At 42.8% G+C, this 17,070-nt stretch overlaps 1 protein-coding gene across 1 annotated transcript in view; it reads left to right on the top strand.

Moving 5' to 3' along the window:
* DSCAM (DS cell adhesion molecule) overlaps positions 1-9,898 on the top strand; it is a 404,908-nt gene extending 395,010 nt beyond the window's left edge. Inside the window, 1 exon segment of the mRNA XM_035896452.1 lies at positions 9,558-9,898. Within this exon segment, the coding sequence (XP_035752345.1) occupies positions 9,558-9,898 (341 nt within the window).
* The last annotated feature ends 7,172 nt before the right edge of the window (positions 9,899-17,070 follow it).

The raw sequence follows: 17,070 nt of genomic DNA, 5'->3' as shown, positions 1-17,070 counted from the left end.
TTTATTACCAACACAGTCATTCTTATTAAAAGTGAGATTTTTTTTTCTTAATTTGATTTTAATTTTGTATTTCTAAAGCTGATTATTTGCTTTGTGGTCTGCTTTTTTTTCATCAGCTGCAACTATTAAAATAAACTACCCATGTATTCTGTAGGTTTGGAAGCATGGGATTCAACTGTACCTTGTGGAGAGTTTCATGCCTAAAGGAAGGATTACCTTTATCAGTAAATTTTCAGCTATTATCATGTTCTTACAGTCATAACTGCAATGTTAAATTTCTAAAACTACCGGGAAATGTTCCAAATCAAACCAAAGATGTAGTGTCCACTTCAGTTAAAATAATAGATTTTTTAGAGCAGTTCTGTTAAGAGTCCCTATCTTAAACCTCTCTTCTACAAAAACTAGAAATGGCCTGCTAATGCCATTTTAATTTTGAAACTGCCAAAGCATTTCACTTGATAGTGGCATAGCATCTGATTTTTGCCTGGCCTTGCAGTCAGCCCAAGGTAACCAGAAACAGTTGTTTCCATACAGACAAGAACTGACCTAGGCTAACTTTAAGGTCCTTGCTGTCATTTATAGCTGTTACTGCTTTGCCTGACTTCAAACACAGCAGGGTCTCCCATTTCCCCTGTGCCACAGGACCTGAACATAAACTGAGATCTATAGGAGACTTATAGGCATCTGAAAATGTAAACCAACCCTTACCTGCAAGAAAGGCCGCGCTTGTGCTATTTTTCTGAAAGTAAAGTAGAAATTGATATCTCTAGAGAAACAACCTTTTTGTTTAACTGTACATTCTTAGTCTGGCTGCAGTGATAGGCTTTGCCATCCGTGTAAGGGCTTCTTTTTATGCTGACCTTTAAAGCATAGCTGTATGTACATGTGGATGTATTTCAGCATCATTCACATTTTCGTGCCAGCATCCTTAATTTAAATGTGAGAGCTGGACTTCTGGCCCCCGGTGGATTAATTAACAAAAATGCCATGATGCACCTCATCAGTGTCACTCAGGTGATTCAAACTGATGTACATGTGGAGACCGAGGTGCAGTAATTCATCCATGAATATATCTTCAGCAGAGCAGCAGGGCAGCACTGATACTGGTTTCCTTGTTGGGGCCTGACCTCCCCATGAGTCCTGGTAGAGCATCATGCTTACCCGTTGCCTGGGCATGGTCAGGTTTAGCTGTGAATTCATGGGCATGGTGCAGAGCCTGTTGAGGTCAACACAGTGGCTCCCACTGATTGCAGTGAACCACAAGTACAGTTTGAACTCCTCACCTCTCCAGCCTCTTTGCAGAATCTGGGGTCCCAAGATATCCCAGAAATAAAACCATGAAGGATGCCAGTTTCCATGGAGTTATGATCGATTTAACCCTCAACTGAAGTGATGTATAATTGAACAGTTTCCGTTCACTGCACCCAGGATCAGCAAATGAGTCTTAGAACTCCAGCGTTGCTATCTAGAGGCACCTTAGTGAGGGCTTCAGCAGGGTTTTCCTAGCTCAGCCAGTGGGCAGGAGCCTGCTGTTTCTGAGCATCCTTAAATATATATGAAGCAGCTTGCGTGACAAGGTGAAGATGGGAATGGAGAGCTCCCACACTTTACTTTTCTATCACCATTTCATTATTTATTGACAATTTTTTCAACTTTAGTTTTGGAGTGCGTATTGATTTACATGGTGAGGTCCCTTTTACAAATTTTTTACAGCTTAGACGTTGCATTAAATTGATTCAGGAAGGCCTCAGTTCTGCAGGTGCACCGTCTCTGCGAGGCTGAACATCCACATGGCACCTCCATAGGGTCTAAATCAATCTGGCCCCTGGAGTTACTCAGTTTTTCCTTCCTTACACCACCAGCTCACCAGCAGAGAGGCCCTTAAAAATATGTCAGTTCTCCTTAAAGTTACTTCCGAAAGGTACAAAGCATCTAACAGGTCTTTAAATAAAGTTCAGCACTGTATGAAAGACCAAAGTTCTGCTTAGAGAAATACAAACCAAAAATGTCCTTCAGTTCCTGTTCCATTAGACCTTTCAGGAGTAGACAACACTGTGAGAATCAAGTCTCCTGGCATACAGTTAGACGTATGCACGGTGTGTTATGTTGATGTATTACAGATGTATGATCTCAGTTAAACTGTGGCAGTCATGCTTTTGCTTTAAGACACATTGATTAAGGACTTTTTCTTGGAATTAGAAGGCTTAGATCTAAACAACAAAATGAATCATCTTAAAAAAAAAAAAATCCACATTAGTTGGAATCCTCATTTTCAGTCACTTAAACCTAATCTCCAGTAAGTATAAATCAATTTATACTCTTGCTGAAATCAATATAGCTACTCTGATTTATACCAGTAGCAAATTTGGCTCCTGAACTACAGTGTTACTGCTACCCTGGTGTTTCTTAAGAGATAACTCCAATGATTGTAGTCAACAGCAACTGTTGTTTTTATTTTGTTGTGTGAAACATAGCTGGTATTTTTAATGCTTTATGAAAATGCCAGTTTTAACAGACCGCAACATGTAACATTTAACAAGTGTTATAGATCTTCAAATTAACTATGAGGGTGCAGTTTTCATGGAGAAAGAAAATTCTTTTCACAGAGAAAGAAAAATTTGCCAATTTAAAGTACAGCCTCGCAGGGGGTTGGGAAGTTTAGGGAATTCTGATTTCTCCATCTGGAAGTGGGAAACCTGGCATATTTCTAAGGTGTTTTGGCTATTAGCTATCTATGTGAACACAAACTTGAACAGCATAAAGGCATGATTTTTATGTCATCTGCTGTAACACCATGAGAAGCCCAAAAGCTGTAATAGCACCTGACATCACCCCAAAGGGCAGAGCTGTGGCAATTGCCCATACAGCAAAGGGGACCTAACAGGCAGCTGCAGGTTTGCAGCTGAAATGTGTCCAGACACCTTACTGTCCTTTTTTAATGTTATTCATTTGGTCAGTTTAAAAGTGTCCTCTGTACACTGAGCACTTCAATCATTTTTCTTGGGCAGCTTAGCACAGGCTGAAGATATTCTGAAGAAATGAAGAGCGCCTGCCTGCTCTGACAGCAACTTCTTCGCTAACGAGAAAGCCGTGCCTTGCCGCCTCCCTCCTTCCTCTTCCCTTCTGCCTTTTGGCTGCTTGCTAAGCCTGTAATTTAAGGGAGTACTCAGACCTTTTGCCTTTTATTCTGGATCACCTTATAGGGCTGTAGAATTATGAAATCCAATTTTTGTATTGAAAAAGTGGGCTCAGAAGGAGTCTGAGAGCTCCTGAACTTCCTGGTGGTGTCCTCCTGTTGACTGAGAGCAAGATGAGGTTCCCGTTCATTCGAGTAGTTAGTGATTTGTATGGGGAAATTTCACCTCCATTTCCATTACTGATCAATACTGGCTCTAGAAAGTGGAGCCCTGTTATTCAAAGCATCCTTCAGAATTTTTTCATTGTTCAGTTGTGGCATTTTACTGCAACATTTACAAGAAAATAATAATTATTAAACAAAGAGCATCAGGAAGGCAGTTCCACGCTGAACAGATCCTGGGAGAAAAAAAAAAACCAACCAACCAACCAAACACAGGCATAAGTTAAAGACTGCCTGCTGGTGATCTTAAAGGTCTTTTCCAATCTAAGTGATTCTATGATTCTATGCTTCAGTTGTCTTCATTTCATTATCCTCCAAGTTTCCAACAAGTATCTAGCTGACCCGTCGACTGGGTGCCAAGTCAAGGGAGGCACCCTTGGCTCCTCCCTGCACCCACCCGCCTCCCCGCATCTGGGCAGGAATGACCCTGCATCTGGAAAGGATCCCCTTGCTTCCCTCTGCATCCCATTGCTTTTCCCATTTAACAAGACAGGAGGGCAGAGCTGGTGCTGAGCTCTTCACTGAGGCATCACCCAGCTGAGACCTGTGTCGGCCAAGCAAAGAGGTGCAGGGCTGAGGCTTCTTACCCTTTTACTTGGCTGACCAGGACACGGGATCAAGGCAACCAAAGAGTTGGCTTTATTGCTTATTAAGTGTATTTCTATCCGATGTTGCAGTGCCCTGCCAGCCTTGCGGGTCTGACCCATAGCCTGTTGGTGTGGGAATGACTGCAGTGCAGACTGCTCTGCGGGTTCAGTGCAGGATACGTGGACAGAAGATGGACAGGGAGGGAGCGCCAGCTGATTTCAAACACTGACAGCAGCAGTTGTAAGAAATGCTATTGCTGCTATCAGCCTGGCTTCAGCTCGAGCTGCAGCTGTCTAAGAAAGCTTTGCCTGCTGGCTTTTAATGGTGTGTCAGTTTTTGAAGTGACAGAGACCTCTGAACATCACTTGCGCTCTTCCTTTCATCAATCCTCTCACTTTGGCCTTGCAAACCCTCCACCCCTTCCTCGTTTCTAATATAAGCTTTTCCTATAGGCAGTCCTTTTTCTGAAAATCAGCCTGAGAGTAATCAGCAAAGGCTTCACTGGTATATTTACTGTACTAGCTAGCTGGAAAGCCCCACTAAACATTTTAACCAGCACAAACCTGAACTTAAAGCTAGCTTGTCAGTAGCTCTGTCTCCCTTTCTTCCTTTCAAAGGAAAACACAAAATCCCATCAGTGCTTCCCCTTCCAAACTCAGGACAAGCTAAAAGATGCCCAACACAGTGGCACTCCGTCATTGCCAGGGCTTGTGCACCCCCCAGCACTGCACGATGTCATGAAGAGTTGTGTACTCGCGTCCCAAATCAACATAGCTACGTCAGCAAGACGCCTCACCCATGCTAACAGAGCCGTGTGGATTCAGTTCTGGCATGATCTCTGATCCCATGAGATCACGCCAGAGAGATCTTTAAGAGCTTTTTTCACCCACTCGCCTATTTAAGCAAGCTGTATGAATACCCTATTTACCCAGACTTACTCTTACCTTTGTTAAATAAAATATCCCGTCATAGTCACCAGTCCTACTTTATAAACCCCTCTAAAATAATCTTTCAAATAGCATGGAATTTCCCTCAAATGGCAATCAAAACTTGAAAATCATCAGGCAGTCATCATCACTGAGGGTGTCTGTGTTGGAGCGTTGTGAAGACAAATTGCTTTTGCTTTAGTAGAAGTTATGATTCATGAGAAAATATAGCTATCATGTGACAACTTGGTGAGAGCATCTTCTTTGCAGTCTGTGATGATCTTTGTGTTGAATATCGCACAAAACCTTAGATTTTCTGGAGCAGATGAAAGCAAAAATACATGTAAGCTCTGTGGCATTTGAAAGAGGTATGAGGTAAATCTTCAGGGAGAAAGGAGTGCATCTCAGATTGGTTTAGTTCTGCAAATAAGATAGCTACCTTGAATAAAATCCAGAAAATTTGAGCAGTGGTATTTTGTCCTCTATGTAGCCTGTCAAATTCATCCCAAACCTTCCTATACCCAAAGCTGGCCTCCAGAAGACTAAAATAATCTATCGTCTTTGCAAGACTTTTTATATCATCTTATCTGTACTGAAATAAAGGGGTTTTTTTTTGCTCAGTGCCACATTAACTCAGGAAATACTCTCTTTTTGGGAAAATGTGTTGTTTATGGTAAATATCATGCAAAGTGATTTTTAGCATTTGTTTACAAATATTTATTGAAGTTAACATTTTCTTATACATAGTATACTAAATAATTCATTAGAGGGTTAGCCACTCAGAAAAAAAAAAGACTGAGGTAGCTCTGGCTTAAATTGCCATGAATGTTTATTATTTGTGTGCAAACTCAGTGTTTCTAAATACAGCAAGCTTCCCTTTTTAAAAAATGCATCAGAAAACTATAGTTCTAGAATGTCTTTTGTACTAATAAAGCCAAAACGCATGAATTATTAAACATGCTCATTTGCAGTGCTCATGCACTTGAAAGGTTTGCTTTCATTACTAATAAGGCATACACACCTCTGAAAAGAGGTAATTAGAGCATCAAAGGCAATGAACCGTCCTGAAACTTGGTAATGCTTTGCCTGAAAAAAACCATCATTCAGCTGAATAGCAAGAAACAAAAAAAAATGTCTACACTGTTGTGTCCAGAAGGATGAGAACCAAAGTCTTTCCAAGTAACTCCATAGATATGGCAAGAGGCTTTTAATCCCCTCAAAAATACCTTCAGAATTGATGTAGGAATGGTAAAAGTGAACTCCCATGGTTATATTTTGAAGACTGTGTTTTTAAGTCAGAAAACACATTAGTTCTTATCAATCAAAGACTTTTTTCATCCTGTGAGGCTGTTTCAATCCTAGTAAAGAAGAGATAGTTCCGTTCTCAAAATTTTTCTTTTCCAATGATTTTAGTAATCTGCTTTGTTTTATAAGCAGTTGCAGGGAAAGATGCTTCTTGCAGATAAGAAGGAGCACTGGTGTTTTGGGTGATAGGGAAATGTGTGCATCCTATCAAATGATGAGTGCTCTGTGTAAGTCATGTCAGAGATTGCGCGTTGTGTATCCAGCTTTGGCGAACAAGTTACACTCTCTGGTTTCTCATTACTGCAATCCTGTCGGAACTTCACCCGCAGACATTTAGAAAATTACAGTAAAATGACTGTGTATTGTTTACAGAGATTATTGACTATGCTTTCTTATGTAGATTTAGGGAGGAAAAAAAGGTCTTTTTTTTACATAGCCTGAAGCTCTTAAATACACGTGAGAAATGTCTAGGCAGCAGCCTGAAAACCAGCCTTCATCTCTGGAAAGCTCAACACTAGTATTTTACAGTCCGTGCATATCCATCGCTCACTCTCAAGAAGTAGCGATGCGTTAAGATATGGAAGGGGCTCTCCGAGGCAACGGCAGGGGACTGCCAATGAGCCATGCTCCAGCTTCTGCTCTGCACCAACTCCTTCCCAGAACGTCAGCCATAAAACTGAAAATGCAGTAGTCAGAGGCAATGCATGTGAAATGACCTGTCGGGGTCCCACCAGCCAGTGTCAGGGCGACAGACAGCTTCAGGAAAAAGGCTCCTTGTTGCAGGACATAGGGATGTGGATTCAGCACAGAAAATTGGTCCTTTTCTCCCAGGGTTGAGGGACCCCTGTTTCACACGGGGGGAAACTGTGGGAGCATGAGAGGAACCCTGCTTTCTGACCCCAGCAGTCTCTAAACATCCCTGACAAGAGGGAAGGTATTACTTTGGTCTTAGAGTTAGTCACAACGTTTTCGTGCCTACTGTTGCCACCTCAGAGGTGTGCTTTGCTGCCTGCCTTCGCTGGGGCCTTGGCGGCGATAACCCATGCCTGAGGCAGCCCAAACGAAGGCCCTCCCCACCTTCATTAGCAGGCAAAGACAGGTACACGGGAGCAGCATCAGGGGCTCCTACACTCTTGTCCCTCTCCCCCGCTGGGGAGGAGTGGGTAGTGATAAGGCTCCTGATTTAGGATACTGCCATGCTGCAAAAAATACAGCCATAGGGAGCAAGTGATGCCAGCATTTCCCATCCAGGCTGTCTCCTCCCTGCAGCCCATGGGGAATGGTCCTTGGAGCAAACTGCCCCCCACAACTGAGTTTTGGAAGGACTCAGCCCAAAAGGGAACCCAGAAGCAAAATAACTGGGGTGCAGCATGAGGGGCCAGGGGGTGGGGGCTTGGGTGCAAAGGGAGCAGCGTAGCTGTTGGGCAGCAGGGACGTATCCGCAGGCAGCCCACTTCAATGCCCATGGTTACATGGGGTCAGTCGGCGCCTGCCTGCGCCTGTCGGTTCTTGTGCCCATGTCCTGATGTACTTTACCCCAGCGGCAGGTACATTGCTGTCTCAGCCAAAATAGGTCTCACACGCTGAGTGTGTTTGGCATGAAAGGTACTGCAAGAAAATAAGGTGAAGGAGTAAAACCAATTAATGTTGCCACAATTCATTTTTCAAGCGGCCATCAGGATGATTACAAGCACAAACCTCCCCCTCTCTCTCCAACCTTACGTAAATGTTGCCGTGGTGCATATGTCAGCCTAAACTCTGTGGGGGTTAAATGCCGTGTACCGTGCATCTCTGTTGGAGCCGTAACTAGGATAAAACATATGGTGTCAGACAGTGCCTGTGGGATTTCTATAGGAATAAACAGTGATTCTGTCCAAATGTAACTTCTCAGCAATTCTCTGTCTGTGACTTGAAATTATGGATAGAGCAGGTGCTGTTAGTCTTTTAGGTAAGATTTGCAGTGCTTTGACTTATATGAGAAAGTAAAAGAACTTTTTTATTTTAGATCATTGGACAGCTTTTAGCTTGGTTAGGAAAAACGAAATTGTTGTATATTGTTTTATTACATGCAAGTGCTTTGCTGGTCTATTGTTTGTGCCACCGGCACAGGCCAGCCTCAATTTCTACCGCCGTAAATAGCTCATGTAGACACAGGTGTAGTAGTGCCGTGAGTCTTCTACTTTAAACATTCGGGATGCATCCCACCTGTAGATGAGACTGTGTTTTTGATATCAGCCATAAAAGGGAAGCTATACACTGAAGAGGTCTGTAAAGAAGGGGAAATAGTGCTGTTGAATGCACCTGTAACACTGCTTTTTTTCATATATACGTTACGCTACACCATCAAATATTTTTAGGGAACGTCATTGTGTGCCTGATTGCCCCTCGTTTCCTTGAAGCAACTTTATGAATGCGTAACAGGTAGAGCTACAACAAATGAGCCAATCTGCCTTCTGTAGCAGGTCTAACACATGCACAGAGACGTGGAAGGTAACACTCACCCCTACTTAATTCCAGACGGCAGGTTCAAGGTACCTGTTTCAACTCGGTAGCTTTGCAAAGGTAAATCCTCTGGGCTGAGCAGGCTGCCGTCACCAGGCTCACATAGAAATGCCCAGGAATCGGGGGAAATAACGAGTAAGAGGTTTCCTTGACATACAGAACAGAAAGGAAGGTTGACGCAAGAGCTAGGGTGCCAGCCCCAATGCATTTTGTTGCCACAAAACAGCAGCATATTGATGGCCATAGTGGTAGAAAATCATTAGTGGTTTAAACACAGTGATGATGGATGGCAGGTAAATGTTGTTGTGTTAGGGCAAAAATGCTTTTCTGCTTTATTCAGAAATCACTTTAAAACTACAGCCCTAACACTCATGCATCCATTTAAAATAATTCAGTCATTGTACTCTAGATTGGGGTCTTTAATTGTAACTGTGAACATTTTCATTCAAAATGGAAAATAGGAAATGGAAATCTACTGAGCCTCCACATTTTTCAGGTTTTGACAAATGAAAACCAAGACCTTTTCTTTTAGGATTTTGAGAAAACCTTTCTGGTCTTTTCAGTTTATCTTCTTTATGCTGTGAGTGCACGTAAAACACATCGCACTTCTCAGTATAGTCATTCTATTATGAAAACAAATATTCATAGTGAATCCTTAGGGATCTGCCCCAAAGGAGTTTGTTGACCCATTACCTTTGATTCGATAAAATCCCAGTATAGTAAATGGCCAACAAACTATACACCGATTATAAACGCTGCAGCTGGATTGATTACAGATGCTCCGCTTTGGTGGCTGAATCCCCCAGCCAGTAGGTGAGCGTAACAGAGTGAGTGTATGACCATAAGTAAGGACTTATTTTTCACATTTGCCTCCCCAGGTGATCTCATGCATTTGCCACCCTACCTTAGGATGGACTTTTTATTGAACCGTGGCGTGCAGGGCACGAGCAGAGACCTGGGTCTGGGACAAGCCTGCCTGGAGCCGCAGAAAAGCCGAACCTTGAAGCGCCCCACCGTCCTGGAGCCGATACCCATGGAGACATCCTCCACAAGAGAAGTACAGTCATGGCAACCTGGTGCTGTGGCAACGTTACCTCAGCGAGAAGGAGCTGAGCTAGGACAGGCAGCAAAAATGAGCAGCTCCCAAGAATCCCTGCTGGACTCCCGGGGCCACTTGAAAGGAAACAACCCCTACGCAAAATCTTACACCCTGGTATAACAAAAAGAGCATGGCTGGACAGTGGCTGTAAATATTTACACTGACAAAAAAATCCAATGAAAGCTACCTTTTTTTTATTGAATTCCAATATTTATAATTAAAGAAGAAGATTGCCAAAATATTTGACAAAAAAATAATAATAATATGAACGACAGACAGTGCAAAGACTCTTTTGCTTTTTTTCTGTCTGAGTGTGAGCTTCATCTGACTGGACATCTGAATTTTTGGGTAAAAGAGTCCAGTTTTCTGATCTTCACAAGCGTTTGTGTTTTTACTGATTTTCTACGAAGTGCATGGAGACTTAACTAAAACATTTTAACTGGAAGTTCCATCAGACAAGATTTAAAAGGGAAAAAAAATCACAAAAAAAAAATCACCCTACTTGTGAATTCAACAGGAACATTGATTTGGAAAAACAAACAGTCTTTTGTCATGTTTGCACTTTTTTTTTTTTTTAAATTAGAAAATGGGTCCTTGATTGTTCTTTTTTTGTTGTTAATTAGGATGAGTGGTGTCAGTGGAGTGAGGGGATTGATTTGGTTTTTGGTTTTTTTTAATATTAATTTAATGAGACACTCTTTGCATTTTGTCTATGCGAAATAAAAGGGTCTTCTGCCTTTATTTGTGATGTCTGCTTCCATCGCCTTCTGCTGTACTTAGTTTCCCCTAAGTGCAATAACCATGTCAGTACCATACTCTGAAGAATGTCTTCTTGTACCTTGGGCAGAAAAGGAAAGCGGGGGTCATACCTTTGCAAAAAAATTGGGGTTCACTTACCCACAGCTTTTCTGCTACCATGGGACAGAGGGCCAGAACGGTCCAAATCCCGAGTGCTCTGGATCAAACTCACCCGAGACGCTCCACATTCACTCCATCTGCCACCGGGAGGCTTTGGTTTGGCTTCAGTGTTTTTTGGATCAGAAGAAATGTGTTGATGTTACTTTACTTACTCCCTAGGAATGGATCTTTAGTCCATTTGGGAGCAGCACTCACAGAAATTAGTCACTTACGTAAGGACTGAGAAAAAAACAACCCAGCTTTTCCCATAATAGGAGAAAGGGGAGGAAAAAGTTACTCCAGGTCTAAGATCAACATGGCTTTCTTTAGAGGAAAAAATCTTTTCACAGGGGAGCTGTCAGCTCACATAACTTCATTGCATCTTCTGATTACATGAGAAGTGATATTGCCTGTTGTATACAAAGCGTAAATGATTGAATACTACAGTTGGTGGGTTTAACACAGCAACATTTGAGCCGCCTCGCTAAGTGCCTCCTTGTGTGTATTCTGGCTACCTTGGTGTGCCCTGGCCAAGAGAACATGGTGCAGAGCATCCCAGGTCTGAAAGCCATAAAGCTTGGTAAGCTTGAGCAGGCTGAGAAGCTCCCGCAGTTTCCCTGGCTGGTGACAGCGTGGGCACTGCTAATGCAAACAGTTCTGCACCGTGCTCAATTCAAGTTGTTTTAAAATAGAAAACTGCAGTTATGTATAATTGTTTTATTACTATTATTAATGTAATTATGTTGTTACAAGGGCACGAAGTTAGCAAAGTACTTAAGTGTCTTGAAATGAATTAAGTTGCACTTCCATCCTTAGCTCTGTCAAGCCCAAGTGCTGAAGTCCTGGGAAGTCCCGCAGAAGAAGCCAAATGAAGACAGCCCTGCGGTACGTACTTCTTATAGACCTGTGGAGAAGTGCTGAGATGTCACTCAGATAAGGAACCATTTCCCACCTACTTGACCAATGTGATCATAAAGCACATTAAAAAACAAAATAAAAACCCAAACCAGAAAACAAACTAAAAAACTCGAACCTTTTGCCTCCATAAAAAATAAAAATAAAAATCAAAAATTAAGAATTACCCATTAAGTATTTCCAAATAGAATGATTTATGTGCTGAAAAAAGATTAAGTTACTCATTTGCTTTGTCAGGTTTTTTTTTTCCATATAGAAACCATATAGAAAATTTTGCTGATACAAACTTAATTTAAACACGCAGGAAGAAATTTCTTTTACTATTTCCCATTGAAAATCTCCACAGAAAACTAAAATTTTATTGGAGATTTAATTCTGGGGCAATGCAGTTCTTTCTGATTCCCACAAAAGTCTTTGCAGTGTGCTCAGCTTGAGCTGGATGGGGCATTAGTACTGCATTTACAAACAAAATTCTATTTTCTCAGTAGCATTCAGGACCTTTGAGTCTCAGGCCACTTTCATTTTCCGTTCAAGCTTCCTTCTTGTCCTCTGAAGAAAGGCAAAAACCTTTTGGGCAAAATCGAGGCTTGTTCCATTTGTTCCCGTGGCTCTTGGCTGCCTTCAAGCACAGGGATGGTGGGTTCCATGATGGTTTTCCCCACTAAAATTTGCCTTCAGTGACAGACAAGAACAAGCATGAGATGGAGGGAGGAAATATTCACATTTTAAGCTCCTGGTGACTGCTGATAGCAGAAATATTCCAGTATCTCCCTAAATCTACATTTGGCTGACAATGTGGAAAGTGCCAACTGTCCTTGACTTAACGAGACTTCCTCCTCATCTGTATTCAATATGCCTGGTAATATTCATCTTTCTTATGAAGTGAAGATGCCTTTGGGGGCTCCATATTTAAAGAAATTCATGGCAAGTCTCCTGCTGTTTAAAATCAGAGTGGAACTGGGCTGTTGCTTAGCACATGGAGGCTCAGACCTGCAGGGTGCCTGGCTCTGCACCCTGGATCCAGCCAGCTCTTCAGCACACATAGTTGTAAACATATACAGTCCCCTTGGCTTGGGGGATTTATTGGCTTTTAATTTTCCAAACAGCACTGGAGAGGTAGAGCTAGTTAAACATGTAAGAGAAGCTTTAAGGAAATGCCTGTCCTACTCTCATCCAGTCAAGGTTTGGAGGCAGAAGGAATCTCTTTCCTCAGATCAATACAGCTGGGAGCAGTCAAATCTGCAGGTCTGTAGAACCAAGATAAGAGAAAATGTGATGATGTGTCCCTACCAGCATTGTTTTAAACACTTGCCTGTAACAGAACCATCAAAATCCATGGATCCTGTAAGTCTGCATCCAGCATGTGATATATTTCTCCCATTGCACCAAAAGCCCTCTTGGAAAATACTCATGTAAGTGAAAAAAAATCAGTTGGCACCAGCACGTGATCCCCAAAGACACTTCCTAAAGTACCAGAACATTGAGGTATCAAGAGAGCACACCTTGCACAGAACTGTGACTCCATCTTAGTCCTGAGGGCAAGAGGAGACTTTACTTCAAAAGATTAATTTAAGAGCTAAAGTTCTTCCCTGTCTTCTGTCTTCTAAAAATCGTAACTCCTTAGAGAGACTCATTCTCTTTCTATATTATACTTTTCCCCATGCCCCAACCTCAGCTAACCCTTTAATGATTCACGGATAGTAATTAACTCTCCCTTTTGTCTCAAATGAGTTAGAAACTCCCTCACTCCTGCCTTTTCTAAGAACACTTTTATCCTTCTTTATTCCATTACTGTTTCACTTAAATTGTCTGTTGAACACAATTACGTTAAATTCAGTACAGTTTTCCCCTCTCCTTGTTTTTAGGTTGGAGCTTGCTTTTTCTATTCAGAAGCAAAAGAATTTTGGCTGTTTAAGAGTTTTTCTTTTGGTCAATTATTTCTTTAACCAGGTGAACTCCGTAGCAGTGTTACCGTAGCTAAGAGGAGTTCGGTGAGGTTAGCAACGTGAGGTATTATTACACCAAATAACGTAGTTGAAAAACAAACAAAAGCAACCCTGGGCTACACTTTGGGACAAACGGAGAGTCCAGGGGAGCTTTGTGCAACCAGGTTTCCCACTCTCCCAGGCAGCTGGGGGGATGATACCCATCCCTTGGCTTGCAGGCGGGTGACTGGCAATAGGTCTCTACCTGCTTCCTTACATTAAGTAATTTGGGGTAAATGTCTTCAGACTTTGACACCCAACATCCTTTGCCTGCACAGACAGCTATGCATGAAGAGGGTTTTTTTGGTTGGCTGGGCTTGGGGTTTTTTTTTGGGGGGGGGGGTATCTTCTTTTTTCTGAGGACATGAACAGCGAAGAGGTGGGAGCAAGGGGCACCTGGAAAGGCGAACTCCTCCCACACATCATTTTCCTGAGTAGGAGGCACTCTTTTAAAAGAAAGGAAAAGTAAAAAGAAAAAATAAGCACACAGTTTGGACAGCCTGTTCATAGTTTTAGTGTTTGTTAGGTTATTCTAGGTCACAGCAGTTGCTTAATGGGCTCTTGCGGTTGACTATGAGGCATTCCAGCAGGGAAATGAGAGTGCTTTTTGCCATTAATTTTCTCTGGGCTTGCCTGAGCCTCCCGAGGGGAACCTCACCACCTCCCCAGAAAGAAAATGCCTCTGTAGGAAGTGCACCAGCCCAGCGCAGACCGCTAACACTGCTGGGGGGTCATACAGTGCACTTCCCTGCGGGGGTTTTATACTCTCTGAACTATTCCTCCTTTTTTCACAATGAATGTTATGCTCTTTTGTTTCAAGATTTCGGGGCAGGAAGGTGCTAGAAATGACATAAAAGGGTTCTGTAACTATTCTCAGCATTGACAAGGACCCTATAAACTTTTCAGCAGGTCTTCAGCACAGGAGCATTTGCTATGCTGTCTCCCCACCTCGCAGCAACCTCCTGCTGGCTCTGCTTTAAGCAGCTCTGCTCTCCGAGGTGAACAATCTCCCCCCTCTCAGGCACCTGCTCAATGTATTTGGTACTTTTCAGCCTGACAGTAGCGAGGGGACAAGCACCAGGGATGACCCCGAGCACAGAGGTGGCCAGAGAGAGCCATGGTGCGAGGGGGCACTTTCCTGCCTGTTGGAGTCATCGGCTGAGATTAAAAGGAAGACTCGCCCCTCTGTGATGTGCTTGTCAGGAGGAAGGCTGCTGCAGGTATTTGTTCTGATGAGAAACAGACACACAGAACTTCTAGCCAGTGACTTTTTGTTTATTAATAGGCAATAAATACATATATAAGATTTCAAAATCTCTGGGACCAAGCGTGAAAAGAAACTGATCTCTACCTTGCCCATGGAAGAGTAATGCCAAAACCAATTTCTCAGATTACTGAAACAAAATATGTGCTTTGAGATAATACGTGGAAGTTACTGGTTTTACACTGAAACTGCCAAGTTTTCATTCTCTGAGTCTGTCAGAAATCATAAAAAAACCCTCATAGTTCAAACCTTTGGACTCTTCTGTTTAATTGAAGGCAAGTAAGATAGGTGTTTCATAAAAGGACATCACATAATCATAGATAGTAGAGGAATCCACAACGCAATGGGAAAACAAGGTGAAAAAGCCTGAGAATGCAGTCACTAAGGAAACTTGTCATCAAAACTGTAACATCCAGTAATACGAATTTGCAATATTGTTCAAGTTAAGTTAAGCTACATCCTTGCACCTAAAATTTTTCCAGTATGCTTTCTTTAACAGTTCCAGTCCTGGTGGGGTAACAAAATTAACCTGATTCAACAGTTTAATAGAGAATGCAGTGGTTTCAGTGCTATCTATAGTGCAATGGAGGCCTTGGGTGGTGGGGAGGGAAGGGAGCATTGCAGCCAGGGGCTTGGAAGTACCAAGCACATATTGAAACATGTATTGTGATAGATCTTCCACCAGCTAGAGCCTGGCTATGGATGTTCCTGCAGCTTTTCGCTAAAGAAAGCACAACAGGTTCACGGAGAGCTTGAAAATCCTCTTTCCTCCCATGCCCTCGCAAGCTACAACTTTTCTTCCTGTCCTGTCCTTGATTTTCAGAGGCTTTTGAGGTTGCAGAAACTCAATGAGGCTGCCTCTGGATCCTAGGAAACACCTTCTCCTTCCCTGCATCTCCACTGACAGCATCTCCGGCATCTCCCAGCCTCTCTCATGCTGCAGTTCCATGCTGCCCCGGCCACTGTTGCTGGCCCACACAGAGTTTTTGGACCCCTGTGGGATGTGCCCCTTCCCAGAGTGGCTACCACCCTGTTTCTGTAAAGCGAGAAAAGTGGGACCAGGGGCTCCCCTGAGTGCAAGGCAGGTCCCAGTGCACATCATTCCCAAACATCTCAGAGCCTCACGGATGGAGAACTCGGCTCTGATGGATAAGGCTCAATCTAGAGGCTTGAAATTGAACAGCCGCCCTGCTGTGGCACCCAGCATGCCTGCCTTACCAAGGGCTGCAGCTCCCAGCCTTCCCAGGGGGCTCGCATCGCTCCCATGCCAAGGAAAGAGAGGATAAACAGGCTGGGAGCATTAAGGACCTCACCTCTGTTCCCAGGTGGGGGCAAGTCTGCTGAAGCCCATCCGTGCCTTTGCACACCAGCGTGCTGGTACCTGATGTCTGACTGTCACCTCCTGTCTGTCTGGGCAGCCAGAGACTCACGGGGAAGTGGGAGCAAACTGGGACTCTGTTGGATTTAAATAACATTATCCCAAAAGCACAAGGCAGGGATACTTTTGTTCATGAAGAAAAGCATTAGAGGGCTTTAAGGCTCTGCTCTGTACCAGCTTCTTCACCTCTGTGTAATTGCTCCAACATTAGTAATAGTAAAATTAGATGCTTCCATAAGGAGATTTAAATTAAATGTAACCTAAATCAATTTGAACTTTAAAACACTGAGCTCATACCACCTGTCTTTCCCATAGAACAAATTATATTTAAGCCCCAAGGTCAGGAGCAAAGGGAAATGTTAATTAAAGTTGATAGCAGACTATATAATCACACCTGAACCTACATACAAACAGATTAAGCATGAAAACCCATTTATTTCATTCAGCTATCCTTGCCTGGATTCTAATAAGCTTCTCCTTTTCAAATGGCAACAGCTTCAGTTGCATTTCATCTTACATGTACGGAAATGAATGGATACCTTGGCAAGCTGCTCTCCACCAACCACAAAAGCTCGTTCATTAGTCTCTGACATGTTGGGCCATAGCTCTTTGCACTTCTAATTAAATCGTCATCCTTGAAGGTGAACCCTTTACAGTATTTATAAGCAGAATCACCTCAGGTGGAGGAGCCATGAACCAAAGCAATAGGCAACACAGAATTGATGAGGTACTGTTAAAAATAACTCTGTGGTTTTCCTATCATTTCAAAGAGAGCCAAGGGAAAACTCTAGAGGGGGGTGAAGCTAGTTTCTTTCATTTGAGGAAGACTAGGGATGTAGCAGCTAAAAAAAGT

This window comes from Egretta garzetta, unplaced genomic scaffold, assembly GCF_000687185.1.
Source record: "Egretta garzetta isolate BGI_Z169 unplaced genomic scaffold, ASM68718v1 scaffold45, whole genome shotgun sequence".
NCBI lineage: Eukaryota > Metazoa > Chordata > Aves > Pelecaniformes > Ardeidae > Egretta > Egretta garzetta.
This window is presented reverse-complemented; position numbering and strand designations above follow the sequence as displayed.